The sequence below is a fragment of the Hyperolius riggenbachi genome, chromosome 12 (genome assembly GCF_040937935.1).
Source record: "Hyperolius riggenbachi isolate aHypRig1 chromosome 12, aHypRig1.pri, whole genome shotgun sequence".
In the NCBI taxonomy this organism is placed as follows: Eukaryota; Metazoa; Chordata; class Amphibia; order Anura; family Hyperoliidae; genus Hyperolius; species Hyperolius riggenbachi.
This window is the reverse complement of record NC_090657.1, coordinates 5,805,825-5,827,350: the sequence shown is the minus strand read 5'-3', so window position 1 is coordinate 5,827,350 and position 21,526 is coordinate 5,805,825. Positions and strand designations below refer to the sequence as shown.

General features: G+C 45.9%; 1 protein-coding gene across 4 annotated transcripts in view; it reads left to right on the top strand.

Moving 5' to 3' along the window:
- UNK (unk zinc finger) overlaps nt 1–21,526 on the top strand; it is a 121,858-nt gene that overhangs the window by 35,747 nt on the left and 64,585 nt on the right. For 3 of the 4 annotated variants that reach the window (XM_068264357.1, XM_068264358.1, XM_068264356.1), the window contains 6 exons: nt 4,593–4,802; nt 11,027–11,203; nt 14,412–14,542; nt 18,201–18,336; nt 20,616–20,733; nt 20,816–20,900. In XM_068264357.1, coding sequence (XP_068120458.1) covers nt 4,593–4,802; nt 11,027–11,203; nt 14,412–14,542; nt 18,201–18,336; nt 20,616–20,733; nt 20,816–20,900 — 857 coding nt within the window. The remainder of the gene's footprint in view (nt 1–4,592; nt 4,803–11,026; nt 11,204–14,411; nt 14,543–18,200; nt 18,337–20,615; nt 20,734–20,815; nt 20,901–21,526) is intronic. The other variant, XM_068264359.1, reaches the window with a different exon arrangement.

The following is a 21,526-nucleotide window of genomic DNA, read 5'->3' as shown; positions in this document are numbered from 1 at the left end:
ACAGCAGCCAGTAACGCAGCCCAACTCACAGCACTGTAAAATCAATTGTGCTGTTCACAGTGCACATATTGGCTATCATTCATAAACTTGCTGGCGGTAAGGAGAACCCGTGCGGGAGAATACCGCCGTCGGTAGTTTAGCCTTCTGGGTGGTCATTCATAAACATTGTGCCTGGTGCGGTAGCAGTGCGGAGGTTTTCTGGAGACTGGTGTCGGTAGGCGGGCGGTAGGCATGCGGAAACAGAAAAGCTGGCCGAGCCCCTCCATGCGGTGCTCTCTCTGCTGCTGTGTGGGAGGTCCGTCCCATTCACTTACACGTACTCCGCAAGCTTCCCGCTACATCCAGGGGATCGGTAATCCCCTTCCGCATACCGCTATGCGGAAATGTTTATGAATGAACATTTTGATACTTTTTTCTGGATACCTGCGTATCAACACCGCACAAGGCGGTACGTTGTCACTCTGCACGGGAATGTCAGCTCCGCATACGGAAAGAGACTTTATGAATACACAACTTGCTCAGTGGTCGGTAAAGTCAGCGGTATTACGCATTTCCGCATGCGGGAATGCTTTATGAATGATAGCCATTGCGTTACATAGTAACGCAGCACGTTAAAAACAAAGTGCTGCATGCTATACGTTATACTGGGCTAAGCAGCGTTAGACTGTTTGCACATGCTCAGTAATGTTGGAGGAGGAGGTCTTCCCTCCTCCTCTGCGGCCAGTCACATGGCTAATTAATATTCACTGCACTGCAGAGACTCATGGTGGGACTGTAGTGTTGTCTGGATAATGAAGGTGTTTAGTAGGCTGAAATCTCCCACACAGGCAGCAGATATCTGCGATGGGAATGGAATTTACACGTGAAACATACATATACACACGTGAAGGTGACCATTAACGGTACAATTTTTTCATCAGATGTGATCTTTTAACGCGATTTGAATGATCATAACTAATCAGAAGGCAATTATCAATTGTTCCCATAAACGGAACAATTTAATTACATTCCGATTCGATCATAAAATCCAACTTTCGATTAACGCTTTTTTAGAACCACTCTCTCTGCCAAAAATTTCAGAATCCCAACTAGACCACCTCAACACCCCAATTGCTCTTGAAGAGGTACGTTCAGTCATGAAAAACCTTAAAACACACAAAGCCCCAGGGCCTGACGGCTTTACAAATGAATATTACCGTTCCTTTAGTAATGTTCTGGCTCCCAGGCTGGTCAGGATGTTCAACAATATTATCTCTACTAACACCACGCCAACGGAATTTTTATCAGCTTCAATCTCTGTAATCCCGAAACCAGGGAAAAACCCAACATGCGTAACTAACTATAGGCCAATTTCCCTACTTAACTCTGACACAAAAATATATGCAAAAATACTGGCCAATAGACTCCTCCATATACTCCCAGAAATAATAGGTCCAGAACAAGTAGGTTTTGTTAAGGGCCGACAAGCAATAGATGGAACAAGGCGAATTATAAACCTTATGAAAATAGCAGAGATCAAACAGGTGCCTTCTCTGTATCTAACCTTAGATGCAGAGAAGGCATTTGATAGGGTTCATTGGTCTTTCTTGCAACATACGCTTAATGCATTTGGTATTAAAGGTCACTTTGCATCAGCTATGTTAGCACTGTATAAAAACCCCTCTGCCTCAGTCAATCATTCAGGCTTCAATTCCCAACCCTTTAAAATAACTAATGGCACCCGCCAGGGCTGCCTATTATCCCCCATTATATTTGTTTTAATAATGGAGACCCTGGCGGAGGCCATTCGTTCTAATCCAAACATAGAGGGTTTACATTCAGGCAATCATCATCACAAAATTCGCCGATGATGTAATCCTAACAATCACGGATCCTATCCACTCATTAGAGAACGTAATGTCAACCCTCAATTCCTTTGCGTATGCATCCTACTATAAAGTTAACGAAGGGAAATCACTCCTTTTAGGAAAACATCTAGACAAAACTACCATAAACACTATATCAGAAAAATTCCCATTCCCCTGGGCCAAATCTCACCTCCCTTACCTGGGCATCACTCTACCTCACCACACTAAAGATCTTTTCAAAACTAACTATCTCCCTCTCCTCTCCATGTTAACTACTGAAATGTCCAAGATTTCTAAAACGGAACTTTCCCACGTAGGCCGTGTGGCAGCCTTCAAAATGTCCATTCTCCCTAAATTACTTTATACTTTTAGAACCATCCATATTCCAATTCCTAAATATTTCTTCAATAAAGTACAATCCCTTCTAGCCATTTTCTTTTGGAAACGAAAGAAACACAGAATAGCAATTAACACCTTATACATTCCTAAAAAAGATGGGGGCTTTGGCCTCCCTAACATCTTCTACTATTACCAGGCCTCGATATTAGAAGCTTCAAAACAATGGTGGTCTCCCTCTACTCACAATCTCTGGACTAAGATAGAACAAGAATTTCACCCCTTGGAACTCAAAGCTTTGCTTTCCACTATTTCCTTGAAGCTCCCTTACGCTAACCCCCCCCCCCCCCCCCCTCCCCACAATGGTAGAAACCATTCAGGCATGGAAATCCTTATCCTTTAAGCAAACTTCTACCCCTAATCATTTACAGTTCAAAATCCCAATATCCCTTCTTCAGTTCCACATTCCTAATTTCTCAACTAAATCTTGGACTCAGGCAGGCATTAAGCATATCAATGACCTGCTGGAAAACAATACTATAAAACCATTTTCCCTCCTAATCTCCCAATTTCACCTACCGAAAGAAGATTTCCTCAAATACGCCCAACTCCTTCACCTGTTCCCCAAAAAAATCATAATAATCCCAAAACTGCCCAGGTCTCTGCATGCATTTCTTCACACTACCCTGCCACTCAAAAAAGGTATATCCCTATGGTACGACTTCCTCATTCACAGCAACCCCTCCTCCCTCCAAAAATTTGCCTCTTACTGGTCAAACGAACTAGGCTACAAAGTCAATACCAATCAGTTAATAAAAGCCTGTCTCAGCATCACTAAAACCTCACCTAATATACTTCACTGGGAAACTCTTCAAAAAATTATCCTAAACTGGTATCTTACCCCCATATCCCTTGCCAGATTTGCTCCCCACAGTTCCTCCTTATGCTGGAGAAACTGCAAGCATCCAGGTTCACTCTTCCACATACTATGGAAGTGCCCCCCAGTACACATCCTCTGGGAAAACATAGAGAAGGTAATGGGGCAAATCCTAGGCCACAACATCTCAATCACTCCAGAAATGGCTTTACTCCATATTGATATAGATACATTCCCTCAAAATGTACGAACGTCGGTAGCTCATATACTCTGTGCTACAAAACAATCTATTCTACAACATTGGGGCACCCCCTTAACACCCAATCTATCTCAAGTACTATCCCTCTCTCAACGTAATCTGAAACTCGAGCAACTTACCAAAAAAACCCAAGACATAACTAACTCCCTCCAAATGTTAGCTTCTTTAGACCTGACGTCAGTTTTAACTTAAATTTCTGTAATTAACTCCACCCACAAAGCACTCTACATATCTTGAAAGGCCTGTATAAAGGTCTTTAGTGGCACTGAGACCACCCATCTCCCAAGTTGGTTTTATAGTTTATAGTCTTTGTTACCTTGTTCTATAAGCAGTTATACTCAAATAGAACACGTATAAATTGTACACTAGGTTCTACTTCCCCTGGTCTTTTTCAAAACCCACAGCCAGTTTACTTTCCGTATTATCACATTTAAAATGATAACGAAAATTCACAAGGAGTGCCCGTAAGGAGTCCACTAATACCCTCCATGAATTCCCTCCCTCCACACTCAGCTGTAGGTAGTTGGCTTTGCCCCTACAGCCACTCACCCCCACTCCATCCTCAACTCTTCTTATGGGAGAAGGCAGGCTGGCCTCCCCATTCCCCTTTATCCCTCACAAACGGGCCCCATCTCCTCACACTCATTCTACCTAGCCCTGATAAAACAAACTGGCTGTGGGTCACCAGTATTTTGTTCATTATTGTTCATTATTGTTTTTCTCATTACTATACCTGAACACTGTTTTTGAAATTGTATCTCTAGCTATGTTAACTGAAAAAGAACATTCAATGCATTGTATTATGTTTTTTTTTCTTTTTCCTTTCTAAAAATAAATAAAAATTCAATTTAAAAAAAAAAAAAAAATCCAACTTTCGGATCGATCATTTTTCCTTTTCCGATTGACCAAAGAATAGTACCACATCAATTTGCGCCACATACGGCACAGTCAGTTTTCTATACGTTTTGATCATAAAAAGTGCGTCCAAAGATCAAATGTGAAGGAAAAATTGTACCGTTAACAGGCATTATATCTCCATCATTATACATGTATAGTGAAGCATTGATGATTGCATGTATGTCTTATTCTGTTGATTAACAATAGCTGCGGTGTGGCTGTGAAGTTACAGTAGTCAGGTGAAAAGTGAAATCTCGTCAGTGATGCAAATGACATGAAATGTAATAGTTTGTGATGTTGGCTGCTGTGATCGATGTCTGTGTATATTTCTCTGAGATTCCTCATTGTTGATAGCTGATATCTTCTTCCTTCTCAGGTACCTGAAAGAGTTCCGGACTGAACAGTGTCACTTATTTGTGCAGCACAAATGTACCCAGCATAGACCCTATACTTGTTTCCATTGGCACTTCGTCAACCAGCGGCGGCGGAGGTCAGTGCGGCGCAGAGATGGGACATTTAACTACAGCCCAGATATCTACTGCACCAAGTATGATGAAACGACAGGCCTGTGCCCTGAGGGGGATGAGTGAGTATGGCGCTATGGTGATATATTATTCATGTGAACAATGTGTGGGTTACTTTTCATGTTTCTTTGGGTTTTGTACACAGGAACGGATCTAGACCAAGTTGCGCCTGGGGCAAGGTCAGGTTTTGGCACCTAAACTGCCATTCCCCATCCAAATTTTGCCGCCTTTTTAAGAATTCAACAAACTGCGCCTGGAGCAAGATACCCGCTTGCCCCCCCCCCTAGATCCGTCCTTGTTTGTACAGTGACAAACTTTCCTCTGATCTTCTTTTCAGAGAAAGTTATAATTACCTCTAACTTCATTTTTTTTTTTTCTAACTCACTACCCGAGTCCTCTTGTGTGGCAGCTGCTGGTGCTTAGCCCCGCCCCACATTCAGAGGCGTGCCATGGCGCTCGTTGTATGGAAGATACAGAGTACCACGGGTGCGCCACACCAAGTCTCTGTAAGGGGGCGGGGCTAAGGGCTGGAAGCCGCCACACAAGAGGTCTAGTGAGTTAAAAATAACTGAACCCGGAGGTAATTAATATAACTTTTATTTAATAAGATGATCAGAGTAAGTTTGTTTGTCACTGTACAGTCTCTTTGCCAACTCTAGCTACAACTTTTTTTATGATGGCTTTGAATAGAGTGGCGGAGAAGTTCTATCTGGGTTGTTATTATTTAGTATGTATATAGTGCCAACATCTTCTGCAGCGCTGTACAGAGTATACTGTCTTGTCACTAACAGTCCCTCAGAGGGGCTCACAATCTAATCCCTACTATAGTCATGTTTATGTATGTATCGTAGTCTAGGGCCAATTTAGGGGGATGCCAATTAACTTATTTGTATGTTTTTGGGATGTGGGAGGAAACCAGAGCGCCCGGAGGAAACCCACGCAGGCACGGGGATAACATACAAACTTCTTGCAGATAGTGCCCCAGGCTAGTGTTCTAAAAGGGGGCCCAGCGATTGCTAGGGAAGAGTGCTAACCTCCGCACCGCCGTGCTGCCACTGGTCAGCCTACTTCTTGCCAACTAGGATTTGCTCAGCAGATCTGGCCAGTTTCACGACATAGAAGTTATTTCAGGATTGACACAGAAAGAAGGATCTCTACGTTAGTTTCTTCTGTGTATAAACCAATTAAATGGTATCAGGCGCCCATTTGTGGATTCTAAGATTGAATTGCTTCATTCATCCTCCGGCACATGGACCTTTTGTTTTGTCTTTATACAAAAGCTATTTCGAAGACCTGCTTTTCATTTTAAACCGCTGCATTCAGAGTATGTCTATAAGATATACTGACCTGCTTATTTATATTTACATATGATTGGGTAGTGTAATCCCAAAGTGGCATACCTCATTAGGTTACTGTCAGAACAGAAGAGACACGAGACGTCACTGGGGCAGGTAATATTACACTGCTGTGCTTTGTGGGGAGATGGAGGGGAAGGTGTCTGTGTGTTTTTTACCAGCTACAGATCCCCAGAGGGGGCCCCATGCTAATTTTTGCTGCACCCCGGCACAAACTGATAATGTTTCAGTCAGACACTGTCACCGGTGTACTCCTGGATGGGTGTGCAGCCTGCTGCTTTTTTACTGCTTACAGTGATGCACATTTGAAGCTATAGTGCAGGACTTTTCAACCCTGTCCTTAAGGCCCACCAGCAGTGCATGGTTTGTGGCAATCCACAGAGGCAGTTAATCAGCTCTGCTGATCCACTAATGACCTCACCTGTGCATGTTTGTGGTTTCCTGCAAAACATGGACTGTTGGTGGGCCTTGAGGACAGGGTTGGGGAACTCTGCTCTACAGGGCCACATAAAATGGCAAGGAGGGCCGCATTCGTCCTGCAGGCCTTGTGTTGGACACCTGTGCCCTATACTATGCTCTGTTGCATTGCCTCAGCACACTTAGGTCATCATTATATTAGCCAGGTGCGGATTATTTGTCTGTGTAAAGAACAAACCCACACGTGTGCTAAACATGGGAACATTTGGCTTACAAATGCCGAGACTGATACTAGCTTCTGTTTACTAAACTTTATGCATAGAAGTACTTAGACTGTGTGTAAAACCACTTAGCAAGGAAAAGCTAAAGAGATGTCCACTTAATCGTGCTCATAAACTGCTAAAGCCAATAAAGAACATTTCACAAGTACAATATTATTACAATTTATGGACTGTTTTGCTCAACATTTTTATAAAGCGCTCCATCCTTTGATGTTTAATATGTTAAGGCTCGTACACACGTCCAACATGCACACAACCACACGATTAACCACCCAACCTGTATGTACACACGCCTAGATGGCAAAACAACCAACTCAGTTACCATACTGCGCACGCAAGAGGAATGACGGACTACACATTCACAAGTACAAGTCTTTCAAACAACTTGTACACACGCAGCAACTGCATGATATCAGACCAACATTGATCCGGCAAACCGCCTGTTATCAGTTGCTTGTCTAGTTGTTTGCACGCGTACACATGCCTGATTATCGTCCAACAGACTAAAGTCAGATAATAATCATGCTGCAGGTTGGTCCGTGTGTACTCAGCTTTGAGGCCCGTTTCCACTTGTGCGCTGCGGAATCTCCGCTAATTCCCCGTTGAGGAAATCGCATGCGGGTGCGATTCTGCATGCGTATTTTACCGCGATTTCGCATAGGTTAGTATTTATGCGATTTTAACCATGTCACTGCCTGTGTGATTCAACATTAGTTTCTATGAGAAATCGCAGTAAAATACGCATGCCAAATCCGCATGCGATTTCCCGATTGAATACATTAGCGGCGATTCGCATAGCAGGGTGCGAATTCTGACGGCCCTTCCGTGCAGATTTCTCCCGCACAGAAAACCGCTCAGGATTACTGACAAGTGGAAACAGGGCCATCCACTTGTATTGGCTATGCGAATCTGCATGCGGATTCAGGAAACGCACGCATATTCACAATAGTGGAAACGGGCCCTTAGCGTAGCTTGGAGATTTTATCTAATCTTCTGACACTCATTCATTACTGATTTCGAAGGCATTTTGTTTCAGAATTCTTCATTATTATTTAGTATTTATATAGTGCCGACTTCTTCTGCAGCGCTGTACAGAGTGTGTGTGTATGTATACATCATTTGTCCCTTACCGTCTCTCAGAAGAGCTCACAATCTAATCCCTACCATAATCATATGTCTTTTGCAGTCCAGGGCCAATTTTAGTGGCAAGCCATGTAACTTATCTGTATGTTTTTGGGATATGGGAGGAAACCGGAGTGCCTGGGGGAAACACACTCAGACACGGGGAGAACATACAAATTCTGTGCAGATAGCACCCTGGCTGGGATTTGAACCGGGGACCCAGCGCTACAAGACAAGAGTACTATCCACTATGCCACTGTACTGCTCAGTATATCATAGTGGAAAGGAGTTGTTAATGACTTAACTAGACTAGCAACCTTGTTTAACCAGTTGCTGACCACTCTACGCCGATTGGCATGAACGCGGCGGCTCCCTCAGGACCGCTCAACGCCAATCTGCGGGAAGTCCTGGGGGCGTGTTTTGCAGGAGATCTTGAATGACGGGGCTCAGCTCCGCCTTCAGTCTCCCAGCAGCGATTGCCGCTAGGAGACTGTCAGGGCCTATTTCCACTAGAGTGACTCTGCCTGTGTTTCCTGCATGCAGATTCACATAGACAATACAAGTGGATGGGACTGCTTCCACTTGTCAGGATTTCTGAGCGTTTTTCTGTGCAGAAAAAACCTGCATAGCAGACCCCGCAGAATTCGCATATGGCACCCCGCTATGCGAATCGCCGCTAATGTATTTAATAGGGAAATCGCATGTGGTTTTGGCATGCGTATTTTAACGCGATTTCGCATAGAAAGTAATGTTAAATCACACAGGCAGTGACATGGTTAAAATCGCATCAATACTAACCTATGCGAAATCGTGGTTAAATACGCATGCAGAATCGCACCCGCATGCGATTTTGTCAGCGGCGATTCCGCACCGCACAAGTGGAAACAGGCCCTCAGACGGCAAAACCGCTGTGTGACACGGCTGTCCCCCTGGGAGGCTCAGAAGTGATTGGCTGTCATAGGCTGACGCCGCTCGGAAGACTGTTAGACAGCAAAACCGCCGTCTTTTTACTATGTACAGCGCTGCGATCTGTGACTCGGGACCGCTGTGTGACATGGCTGTCCCCCTGGGAGGCTCAGAAGCGATTGGCTGTCATAGGCTGATGCCACTCGGGAGACTGTTAGACAGCAAAACCGCCGTCTTTTTACTATGTACAGCGCTGCGATCTGTGACTCGGGACCGCTGTGTGACATGGCTGTCCCCCTGGGAGGCTCAGAAGCGATTGGCTGTCATAGGCTGACGCCGCTCGGGAGACTGCTAGACAGTAAAACCGCCGTCTTTTTACTATGTACAGCGCTGCGATCTGTGACTCGGGACAGCTGTGTGACACGGCTGTCCCCCTGGGAGGCTCAGAAGCGATCGGCTGTCATAGGCTGATGCCACTCGGGAGACTGTTAGACAGCAAAACCGCCGTCTTTTTACTATGTACAGCGCTGCGATCTGTGACTCGGGACAGCTGTGTGACACGGCTGTCCCCCTGGGAGGCTCAGAAGCGATCGGCTGTCATAGGCTGATGCCACTCGGGAGACTGTTAGACAGCAAAACCGCCGTCTTTTTACTATGTACAGCGCTGCGATCTGTGACTCGGGACAGCTGTGTGACATGGCTGTCCCCCTGGGAGGCTCAGAAGCGATTGGCTGTCATAGGCTGATGCCACTCGAGAGACTTGGACAGTAAAACCGCCGTCTTTTTACTATGTACAGCGCTGCGATCTGTGACTCGGGACAGCTGTGTGACATGGCTGTCCCCCTGGGAGGCTCAGAAGCGATTGGCTGTCATAGGCTGATGCCACTCGGGAGACTGTTAGACAGCAAAACCGCCGTCTTTTTACTATGTACAGCGCTGCGATCTGTGACTCGGGACCGCTGTGTGACATGGCTGTCCCCCTGGGAGGCTCAGAAGCGATTGGCTGTCATAGGCTGACGCCGCTCGGGAGACTGCTAGACAGTAAAACCGCCGTCTTTTTACTATGTACAGCGCTGCGATCTGTGACTCGGGACAGCTGTGTGACACGGCTGTCCCCCTGGGAGGCTCAGAAGCGATCGGCTGTCATAGGCTGATGCCACTCGGGAGACTGTTAGACAGCAAAACCGCCGTCTTTTTACTATGTACAGCGCTGCGATCTGTGACTCGGGACAGCTGTGTGACACGGCTGTCCCCCTGGGAGGCTCAGAAGCGATCGGCTGTCATAGGCTGATGCCACTCGGGAGACTGTTAGACAGCAAAACCGCCGTCTTTTTACTATGTACAGCGCTGCGATCTGTGACTCGGGACAGCTGTGTGACATGGCTGTCCCCCTGGGAGGCTCAGAAGCGATTGGCTGTCATAGGCTGATGCCACTCGAGAGACTTGGACAGTAAAACCGCCGTCTTTTTACTATGTACAGCGCTGCGATCTGTGACTCGGGACAGCTGTGTGACATGGCTGTCCCCCTGGGAGGCTCAGAAGCGATTGGCTGTCATAGGCTGATGCCGCTCGGGAGACTGTTAGACAGTAAAACCGCCGTCTTTTTACTATGTACAGCGCTGCGATCTGCAGCAGCGCTGTACTCGGGACAGCTGTGTGGCTAATGCCTATGACAGTCGATCACTGTCATTGGCTGGCGGGGGGGGGGGAGCGAGGGAGGGGCAGCCTAAAAAATAAATACAAAAATAGTGATATTTAGTTAAAAAATAAATCCCAGCAGCAGCGTCTCAGAGCCCACCAACAGAAAGCTCTGTTGGTGGGCAGAAAGGGGGGGTTCAATCACTTGTGTGCTGAGTTGTATGACCCTGCAGTGAGCCCTTAACCTCCCTGGCGTTCAATTTCCCCAGGATTTCTGTGCAAAAAGTGATAACATTAATTTTTATAACTTTTTTTTCCTGTAACTTCCCAAAATGTGTCAAGCAAAGGTCTAGTGTACAGTGCAGGAGAGTATTGATGTGTATGCATGTTTATACTGTTCACAGCATGTTTTTATTAACGGATATATCTGTCCATACCGCTAGGGAGGTGCAGTGGCCTAAATGGTAAAAAAATAGCCTGGTCTCTAGGGGGGTGTAATCCTACAGTCCTGAAGTGGTTAGATATATTTTTACTTTCCTTTTTTCTTTTTTTTTCTTTTTTGGCCAGCTGCCCCTTTTTACATAGAACTACAGGTGACACTGAAAGAAGGTATCACCTCCGCTATTACAAAACTGGCATCTGCATCCATGAGACTGACTCCAAGGGTCACTGTACCAAGAATGGTCAACACTGCGCCTTCGCCCACGGGCCGCACGATCTACGCTCTCCTGTGTATGATATAAGGTATTGTGTCTCACAAGTTGTTAGCTGCAGACAATGTAAGGTCTTTCAAAATCTGTCTCCACTGCTCTCTGCTTCTTGCTATTTGAATGATAGAGAAAGATGCAGTAATTGGCTTAAAAAAAAATGAGTCTATCAATGGCGTGCTTTCTGCTAGTGCTTATCATTGCTGACACACCTGGGGGTGTAGAAACACCTTCAGAAAGGTCCCTTAAAGAGGAACTCCGGTGAACATAATGTAGTAAAAAAAGTGCTTCATTTTTTACCATAATTATGTATAAATGATTTAGTCAGTGTTTGCTCATTGTAAAATCTTTCCTCTCCTGATTTACATTCTGACATATATTACATGGTGACATTGTTACTGTGGGCAGGTTATGTAGCTGCTCCTAGCTGTTTTGGCTGTTAGAGACAGCTGTAAGCAGCTATTTCCTGTCTGTGAACATTGTTACATTGTAACAAACTGCCAAAAGTACCGCAGTACCAGAGCTTCTTGTGGGAGGGGTTTCACCACAATATCAGTCATACAGCGCCCCCTGATGGTCTGTTTGTGAAAAGCATTATATTTCTCATGTAAAAGGGGGTATCAGCTACTGATTGGGATAAAGTTCAATTCTAGGTTGGAGTTTCTCTTTAAATTCAGGCATTGACAGTGTTTATTGGGCAAGAAGATGCTTTTGTATTCTCTAAAAGCAAATTATAGGCAAGGTAAATCTGGTCTTCAAAAATGAATTGCAGTATTTCTGCTGGAGAGTGATATTATAAAGTGCCAGCAGACAGAAACACCCCTATGTACTATTCCTGACGTCGGAGTCACATGACTGCACTTGTTTGTTCTAATGCTAGCCAGACACATGTTGTAAATGCTCCGATATGGCAAACAATGGGTTAATGAACGATCTAAAATCAGTCAGGTGGTAGTTGTGCCCCCCTTACCCTTTTAGGCATTCTCTGGAAGTCTAATGCTGGGTACACACGGTAAGATTCTTTTTCCATTCACCGCTGTGAGAAATCGAGCGCGGAAATGGGAGCAATATCGGACATGACGGATTTTATCAATCGGATCCATCTATCGAAAATTGTACCGTGTGTATTAGGCATAAGTACCTCGTCTACGTAATCCCAATTAGATTTCACACTGGAGCCGATGTACAATCTGCTGTGTCCATCCAGGGATTTCGTGGTGTCCATACAAATGGCCAAGCCATAGATCCTAAATGAAGCTTGGCTTTCCCTTCTATGCATGAAGACATGGTTGGTTTTCTTATTAGAAAGCCCAAATACTTTGTAGACTAAATATGGTGACTACCTCCTCTACTAAATTTTTAATTTGTAAAATAAAGTTTTCATGCAGTAAAATTAATAAATCAGTTTGTAGAATATATAATTTAAAATATTGTCAGAGTGTGTGTACAGTTTCTAATAGTAAGAGATTTGGGTGAAACCATTGGTGGCGGGGGTGAGACTTATCACAACGCAATTTCTACAAGTTGGGAAAACAAAATTAAGATCTGAATTAGATGTTGTGATCAATAATCTGTGGCCTTCATTTATTTAGGCTTTCCGATGTTGAAGAACGGTAGAGATCATTGGAGAATATAAGCTATTCTGCAAACCTGTCCAGAGTTTAAATTTGCTGTTGTGTGGGGAAAATCTGCTCATAGCCAGTGTACCTGCACCTGCGGCAATTGTACCTACATATGTGCAGAGGCGTATCTAGAGGGGTGCAGGCACGGCTCATGCCATGGGCGCCACAGCACTAAGGGCGCCATGCCTGCTCCTGTGTTGCACAACCATGCCTGCCCCCATGCCCCCCGTCACTCAGCCCTCAAATCCGATTGATTCTGTTATCTGGGGAACATGACAGAGAGAGAATAAGAAAAGATATTTCCAAAAACATAACTCCAGCAATATGCCAAGCAAAAAAATACACGCAACCATAACACATGTACACGGGAAAGGATGCTGTTTTTGGAGTGGAAGGGTGCTGTAACTGTAGGGGGGCTCAATTTCAGTGTTTGCCATAGGCTCTATATTACCCAGATACGCCCCTGCATATGTGCAAGTTGGGGGCTGCACCAGAGAGGGTTACGTTACCTGTATCACCACCTCTTGATGCAACGCTCCACCCTGCACGCCATGCTCCCAACACTTCCTCCCGCTGCACGCCATGCTCCTAACACTTCCTGCTTCTGCTGCACGCCATCCTCCCAACACTTCCTCCCGCTGCACGCCATGCTCCTAACAATTCCTGCTTCTGCTGTGATGATGGAATTGTCAGGAGTGATGAGTGCTGAGGAGGTACTACAGATAACTTCACACTCCCTGCCACAGCCCACTTCTCGTACACATACAGTACAATGTCGCGTCTTGCGAATCTGTGCTCCCTCCTCCCATCTTATAACCCTCAGCTTGGGGGATAATGGACCACAGGGAGGGTTACTGAAAGGTAATGAATTAGCATGCACACACAGTAAATGAAATCCTTGCTGCAGGTGTACGCATTCTACTGTAATCACCACAACTGCTAGTTCACTGGCTTTTCAGCCACTCTCGCCATGGTTCGTATTGAAAAACAATTGCCTTTCATTAACCCCCCTGGCTGTATGATTCTTTCTGTATTTAGCATCTAAAAGTGGTGCAAATTTTTCAGGCTTTTAGACTCTAAAACCGGGAAACAATCATGCTGCTAGAGAGCCCGCAGCAGCCCCTGCATGTTACGCACCTCCCTGGGACCCAGCGCTGTAGTTCTCACTCCGGCCTTCAGATGGCGCTATAACCCTGTAGTGAAATCGCCATCTGTCGTCATGACAACAAACGGCGATCTCACCCGAGTGATGTAGAGATTTTGAGGACAGGAAGGAGAAGGGCTGCCGGCGTATGGATCCCCCGGGAGGCGATTTAAAACGCCCGCTGCGCGCATTGCTCTGCACACGTCTCCCGGTGGCTACCACGAGTAATGCTCGGGGTTACCGCTCTTGACTTGTTTTTTCTACCCCGAGCCTGACTCGTGATAACTGCCAAGGAGGTTACTGCAGGTCAGGTTTTCAGGATTACTCATCTCCTCCAGTGATTTGCATTGTCCTTCAACTCTAGAGGGCCTGAGTAGATGAAGTGTTATGTGTCATTAGCTCATATAAATCAATAAGGTCTTGTGATGAGTGGCGGGTAACGTGTGGTGTGTACTGACGTTTGCTTCTGTTTCTTGAAGAGAGCTGCAGGCTATGGAAGCCCTACAGAATGGACAGCCAACCCTGGATGGAAGCCTAGAAGGGCAAACTGCTGTGGCTGCAAGCAACGCCATGATAGAGAAAATATTAGGAGAAGAGCCACGCTGGCAAGGTGAGAAACGGGCACCACGGCCATCCTGCATGCGAGAAAGACACTGGGGTGATTCACTATAACAAATAGCACGCCTTATCAGAGACAACATGCCTTATCAGAGTAAGCATGCCTTATCAGAGACAACATGCCTTATCAGAGACAACATGCCTTATCAGAGACAACATGCCTTATCAGAGACAACATGCCTTATCAGAGACAACATGCCTTATCAGAGACAACATGCCTTATCAGAGTAAGTATGCCTTATCAGAGACAACATGCCTTATCAGAGTAAGCATGCCTTATCAGAGACAACATGCCTTATCAGAGTAAGCATGCCTTATCAGAGACAACATGCCTTATCAGAGACAACATGCCTTATCAGAGTAAGTATGCCTTATCAGAGACAACATGCCTTATCAGAGTAAGCATGCCTTATCAGAGTAAGTATGCCTTATCAGAGACAACATGCCTTATCAGAGATAACATGCCTTATTAGCATGCCTTATCAGAGACAACATGCCTTATCAGAGTAAGTATGCCTTATCAGAGACAACATGCCTTATTAGAGACAACATGCCTTATCAGAGTAAGTATGCCGTATCAGAGACAACATGCCTTATCAGAGACAACATGCCTTATCAGAGTAAGTATGCCTTATCAGAGACAACATGCCTTATCAGAGTAAGTATGCCTTATCAGAGACAACATGCCTTATCAGAGACAACATGCCTTATCAGAGACAACATGCCTTATCAGAGACAACATGCCTTATCAGAGTAAGCATGCCTTATCAGAGACAACATGTCTTATCAGAGACAACATGTCTTATCAGAGTAAGTATGCCTTATCAGAGACAACATGCCTTATCAGAGTAAGCATGCCTTATCAGAGACAACATGCCTTATCAGAGACAACATGTCTTATCAGAGTAAGCATGCCTTATCAGAGACAACATGCCTTATCAGAGACAACATGCCTTATCAGAGACAACATGCCTTATCAGAGACAACATGCCTTATCAGAGTAAGTATGCCTTATCAGAGACAACATGCCTTATCAGAGACAACATGCCTTATCAGAGTAAGTATGCCTTATCAGAGACAACATGCCTTATCAGAGTAAGTATGCCTTATCAGAGACAACATGCCTTATCAGAGTAAGCATGCCTTATCAGAGTAAGTATGCCTTATCAGAGACATGTCTTATCAGAGTAAGCATGCCTTATCAGAGACAACATGCCTTATCAGAGACAACATGCCTTATCAGAGTTAACATGCATTTTCAGAGACAACATGCCTTATCAGAGATAACATGCCTTATCAGAGTAGCACAACGAGCGCTAGGAACTTATGTCTGATAATTGGCAATGATGAGAGCTCCAGTCGTCCTGCCCTGAGCCCCTGCTGGTCCAATCACTATAAAGGACATTATCCCCGCACTTTGATTGGCCCAATAAGCTGCCTGTCAAGTTTCCTGTCAAGTGACACACAGCCTATTGGGCCAAAGTACGGGGATAATGTCCTTTAATGTGATTGGACCCGCAGGGGCTCAGGGCAGGACGAGTGGAGCTCTCATCATTGCCAATTATCAGACATAAGTTCCTAGCGCTCGTTGTGCTACTCTGATAAGGCATGTTATCTCTGATAAGGCATGTTGTCTCTGAAAATGCATGTTAACTCTGATAAGGCATGTTAACTCTGATAAGGCATGCTATTTGTTATAGTGTATCAACCCCACTGTCCCTCTAGACTTTGGGGTAGAAAGAAAAATCCAGCAACCATGGAGTGGCTGGATAGTGTACTGGTTAAGGGCTCTGCCTTTGACATGGGAGACCAGGGTTTGAATCCTGGCTAGGTCAAGTACCTATTCAGTAAGGAGTTCAAGGCAAGACTCCCTAACACTGCAGGGTGGCCTCTTGAGCGCGTCCCTGTGGCTGCAGCTCTTGAGCGCTTTGAGTCCGACAGGAGAAAAGCGCTTTACAAATGTTCGGATTATTATTATTATTAGCAGTCCATGCCCACTTATGGAAATCATTAAAGGATTCTTCACCTTGTAGATCAATTTTGGAAAACTGATTCTAATAAACTTGTTTGTTTGTTTGTTTGTTTTTTAGACATAAATAACCGCATACAGTGATACATGGGCTAACTTCTGAACGTCTGCCTTATGGTGCCCGGGACAATTTCTTAAAAAATTTTTTATCAGAGAAATTTGATGGATTATTCCGTTTGCTCGAATAGTTTTCTAGGCTTTTTGTGATTGTTTTGGGTGATCTTTTGCCATTGATCCCCAAACAGATATGCCATCTCAGCTCTTTCTATGGAGAGGTGAGAGAGAAACAAATTGAGACCTTCAAATGCAAATGAACTGACTATAGCCAATATAGCCAACTGTTAATGAAGCATATGGCAGGAGATACCTGTACAAACAGTAGACAGTCACCCGAAACAATCATGGATGTTCCCTTTAGCTGACAAATCACTACTGTAAAACTGTATAACTTAAAGGACTACTGTAGGGGGGTAGGGGGGAAAAAAAAGAGTTGGATTTACCTGGGTCTTCTAACGGTAACCCGCAGACATCCTGCGCCCGCGCAGCCACTCACCGATGCTCCGCCCCCCGCAGACATCCTGTGCCCACACAGCCACTCACCGATGCTCCGCCCCCCGCAGACTTCCTGTGCCCGCGCAGCCACTCCCCGATGCTCCGCCCCCGCAGACATCCTGTTCCCGCGCAGCCACTCACCGATGCTCCGCCCCCCGCAGACATCCTGTGCCCGCGCAGCCACTCACCGATGCTCCGCCCCCCGCAGACATCCTTTGCCCGCACAGCCACTCACCGATGCTCCGGCCCCGCCTCCGGTTCACTTCTGGAATTTCAGACTTTAAAGTCTGAAAACCACTGTGCCTGCGTTGCTGTGTCCTCACTCCCGCTGGAGGAGCGTACTGCGCAGTTGCAGACCATACTGTGCCTGCGCAGTACACTACCGGTGACGTCAGGAGTGAGGATGTGTGATTGGCTGTGTGGGCACAGGACGTCTGCGGGGGACCGTTAGAAGACCCAGGTAAGTTCAACTCCTCCCCCCCCCTTCCCCCTCCAGTAGTCCCTTAAAAATGATCACATGCAAGCTGACAAGGTGCTGATTCAGTTCAACAGCGATAGTTTAATTAAAATGTTGCTCCTAGAACAGTGATCAGATACACAATACTACAAACTGTATTTTGTTTAGATTTCAGCAGCAATGTTAATGGCAGTTACTAGAGCTATTCCTGTTATCTCTGCTGCTCACTACAGTCAAAAGCTGTTATTTATTTACCTGACGTGATCATTAGAACTTAATTGATTTTGAGAGCGACAAACAACAAATAGTGTTAAGTTATGAAGATTTTTCAAGGGAAGTGGTAGATTTCAGGTTCTGGATCCTGGATATTGAGTGTGAGACTTTGTGATAGAGGGACTTTCATAAATCCACCACTTGCTGAAAATCAGAACTATTTCTTTCTTTTTACATGTATTTTTTTTTTCAGTTCCTTTTTTTGTGAACTAATATTTCGATATATGAATGACTCGTATGCCTCTGAAATCTTTCTGCTGGAGCTCCGATTGGCAGCTGTGATATCTGTCTGTGTGGCACCGTGTAAGACCCATCTCTTCATCTCTCCCCACGTTTCAGATACGACGTATGTTCTTGGACACTATAAGACAGAGCAGTGTAAGAAACCTCCTAGACTTTGTCGGCAGGGCTATGCATGTCCTTATTACCACAACAGTAAGGATCGACGGAGAAGTCCACGCCAAAATAAGTACAGGTATTGCTCTTATTATTACCTAAGAGAAGTGTAACCGCTATCATTCAAATGAAAAGAAATGGTTTAGAAGACGTTTTATCTTCATTGCATTACTTGGATATAATTTAAGGAGGAACTTTGCTGAATGTAACTTGGTTAGGACCTCTGATCTACAGATCTGTAGCTACAAATTATCCTCAACCCCCCTATCAGTAATGTTCCCTCATGGTCTGTGCTGCTATCCCCAAATATTGCAGAGTCCTCAGTACAGCCATGCATACAACGTGTCACCCCGGAATTTCCATGTCCCCACAGTCTTCTAAGTACAGTAATATCCCCCAGAGTCCCCAGTAACACCAGCCCAGACCCTCTTCCCTCTGTGTCCACTCTGTTGCCATATACTGGCAGTATCCCCAGAATTGTGTTTTGGCCAAGATTAGAAAATACGACCCTATTGCTGCAAGGCTAAGGCCCCGTTCACACTTGCGTTTTGGCATGCAAACGGACCGAATCCGGTTCGTTTGCATGAGGAATGTTTCAGGCTGCCATCCGGATCCGTGTGGTAAAAACAGCGAAATTACTAATAAAATTGTTGGGGTCAGCAGAAGGTGCACCTGTAGAATCAGGTCCTCCGCTGTAGGCCTCACCTCCACCTCCGACATTCTGCCAAACAGCCCCAGCACGTCTGTCACTTCTGCTCCACTCCAGACATGCTTGGCCCATGTGTCCCCATCCGAAATGGCCGCTTGGATACGCATAGGAAGTGGGGTAGAACGTCAGGTGTTTGTATCCTGTGTGTTCTGTGCTTTCCATTTCCCATTGCTTTCTGTTTCCGGATGGTGCAGTCAGGCTCCGATCTAGGTGCGCGGGTCGGATGATCCGGACCGAAAAATAGCACATGTTGGAAAAGTGTCCGGAGTCCGGATCCGATCCGGCTCCGTACTGTACGGAACGTCCGCATAGACTTTGCATTGCTATGCGGAACGTACGTTCTGTTTGTACAGTATACGGTCCGGATCCAATCAGGCGGATCCGGACAGCGAACGCTAATGTGAACCAGGCCTTAAATGTCTTCTATCTCTCCTCCCCTCCCTGTATCCCCTGTCACTCTCCATTCCTCCCATCTCTTGCTGTGTCCCCCCCCCCTCTCCTCCCCTCCCTGTATCCCCTGTCACTCTCCATTCCTCCCTTCTCTTGCTGTCTTCCCTTTACCTCCTCTCCTCCCCTCCCTGTATCCCCTGTCACTCTCCATTCCTCCCTTCTCTTGCTGTGTCCCCCCCCCCTCTCCTCCCCTCCCTGTATCCCCGTCACTCTCCATTCCTCCCTTCTCTTGCTGTCTCCCCTTTACCCCCTCCCCTCCCTGTATTCCCCGTCACTCTCCATTCCTCCCATCTCTTGCTGTCTTCCCCTTACCTCCTCTCCTCCCCTCCCTGTATCCCCTGTCACTCTCCATTCCTCCCTTCTCTTGCTGTCCCCCCCCCCCCCTTACCTCCTCTCCTCCCCTCCCTGTATCCCCTGTCACTCTCCATTCCTCCCTTCTCTTGCTGTCCCCCCCCCCCCTTACCTCCTCTCCTCCCCTCCCTGTATCCCCTGTCACTCTCCATTCCTCCCTTCTCTTACTGTCTTCCCTTTACCTCCCCTCCAGCTGGCTCCCTGCTGTGTCCGTGTCTCCATCCCCTGCAACATGGTGTGCAGAGTGCGCTGCTCAGTACTTCCTGTGTCCCCCGGCTTGTGGAGCGGAGCGTGCAAGCAACGTGTCAGCGGTGCAATGATCGTGGATTCTGCCTGTGTGGCAATTGCTGTGTCTCATATCTATGACGCCATCTAGTGGCGTCTTGAGACACAGCTGTATCATCCTTGGGGCACATCTGGCTATGGGGAGGGGGGCTGACTTGTACTGGGGGCACATCTGGCTACACTGGGTAGGGGCTATACTGGGGAGAGGGCTTATACGTGAGTCAATCACTTTTTCCTGGTTTTGGAGGGAAAAGTGGGTACCTCGGCTTATACGTGGGCCGGCTTATATGCGAGTATATACGCTAATTCGTTCTGGAAACATGCTTGTATTCCAAAGCACTCTTATATCAAAGCAAATTCCCCCATAAGAATAATGGTGATTCCTTCCACAATCCAAAAACAGTTATAGTAAAACAGTATTAAAAAGTCACTATAACTAACAGCATCATTGCCATCTGTTGGCTCACCCCAAACCTTTTTTTTGTGTGGCTTTAACAAGGAACTTATCCTTGTTGCGCTTTCGATACCTATTTTGATTGGTTTCTTATATGCTTTTCTAAAAGGTCTTCCCCGTGTCCAAGTGTGAAACATGGCGATGAGTGGGGCGACCCTAGTAAGTGTGAAAGTGGAGACTCCTGTCAGTACTGCCACACAAGAACAGAGCAGCAATTCCACCCTGAAGTGAGAACTTCTCTTTTACTTTCTAATATCTCTCTCCATTGAGACAAGATTTTTACTGAATTCTCTTTTCCTTCTTCCACAGATCTACAAGTCTACAAAATGCAACGATATGCAGCAGTCTGGCAGCTGTCCACGAGGGCCATTTTGTGCCTTTGCACATGTAGAACGTATGTCATCGAGAACTTTGCTCATAGATTTTACAAAGTTTTGAAAGAAGTTATTCTTAGTGATCCTGTAGCGGATCGTGGTCACTCAAGCTGCTTGTAACTACTTATTGGTAATGAAGCTGTATATCTACAGTCCTATGTGAAGCTGTATATGTATAGTACTTCATGTCCCGGGATGTAGATATACGTCTACTGCCTCCTGTGAGCGGTGCGCGTGTGCCCACTCGCTTCCGATTTCCTCCATTCCCAGCCGTTAGTTCTTAGAATGAAGAATGGGAACATGCGTTCCCAAACCCAATCAAAGTGCTGATAAATCATGAATGATCCGTGCTGTAATGGACAGCACTGAGCATTGAATGAAAGTAGTGAAGGAAAAGCTTCTGGAATGCTTTTGGCATCTAGTGGACAAATGTTATATTGTAACACCCCCCTCCCCCCCCCCAAAAGAAAAAAAAATCATATAAAGGCCAATAACTATTTACCTTGCCACCATATTTATCAAATTAAAAACACTTTAACCACTTTACCCCCATGCGTACGAATTTCTCCGTCCCCTTTTCCATCCTTTCACCCCCAGGGACGGAGAAATCTGTACTTTCCGCGCTCCTGCCGCTGCCCGCGCTCCC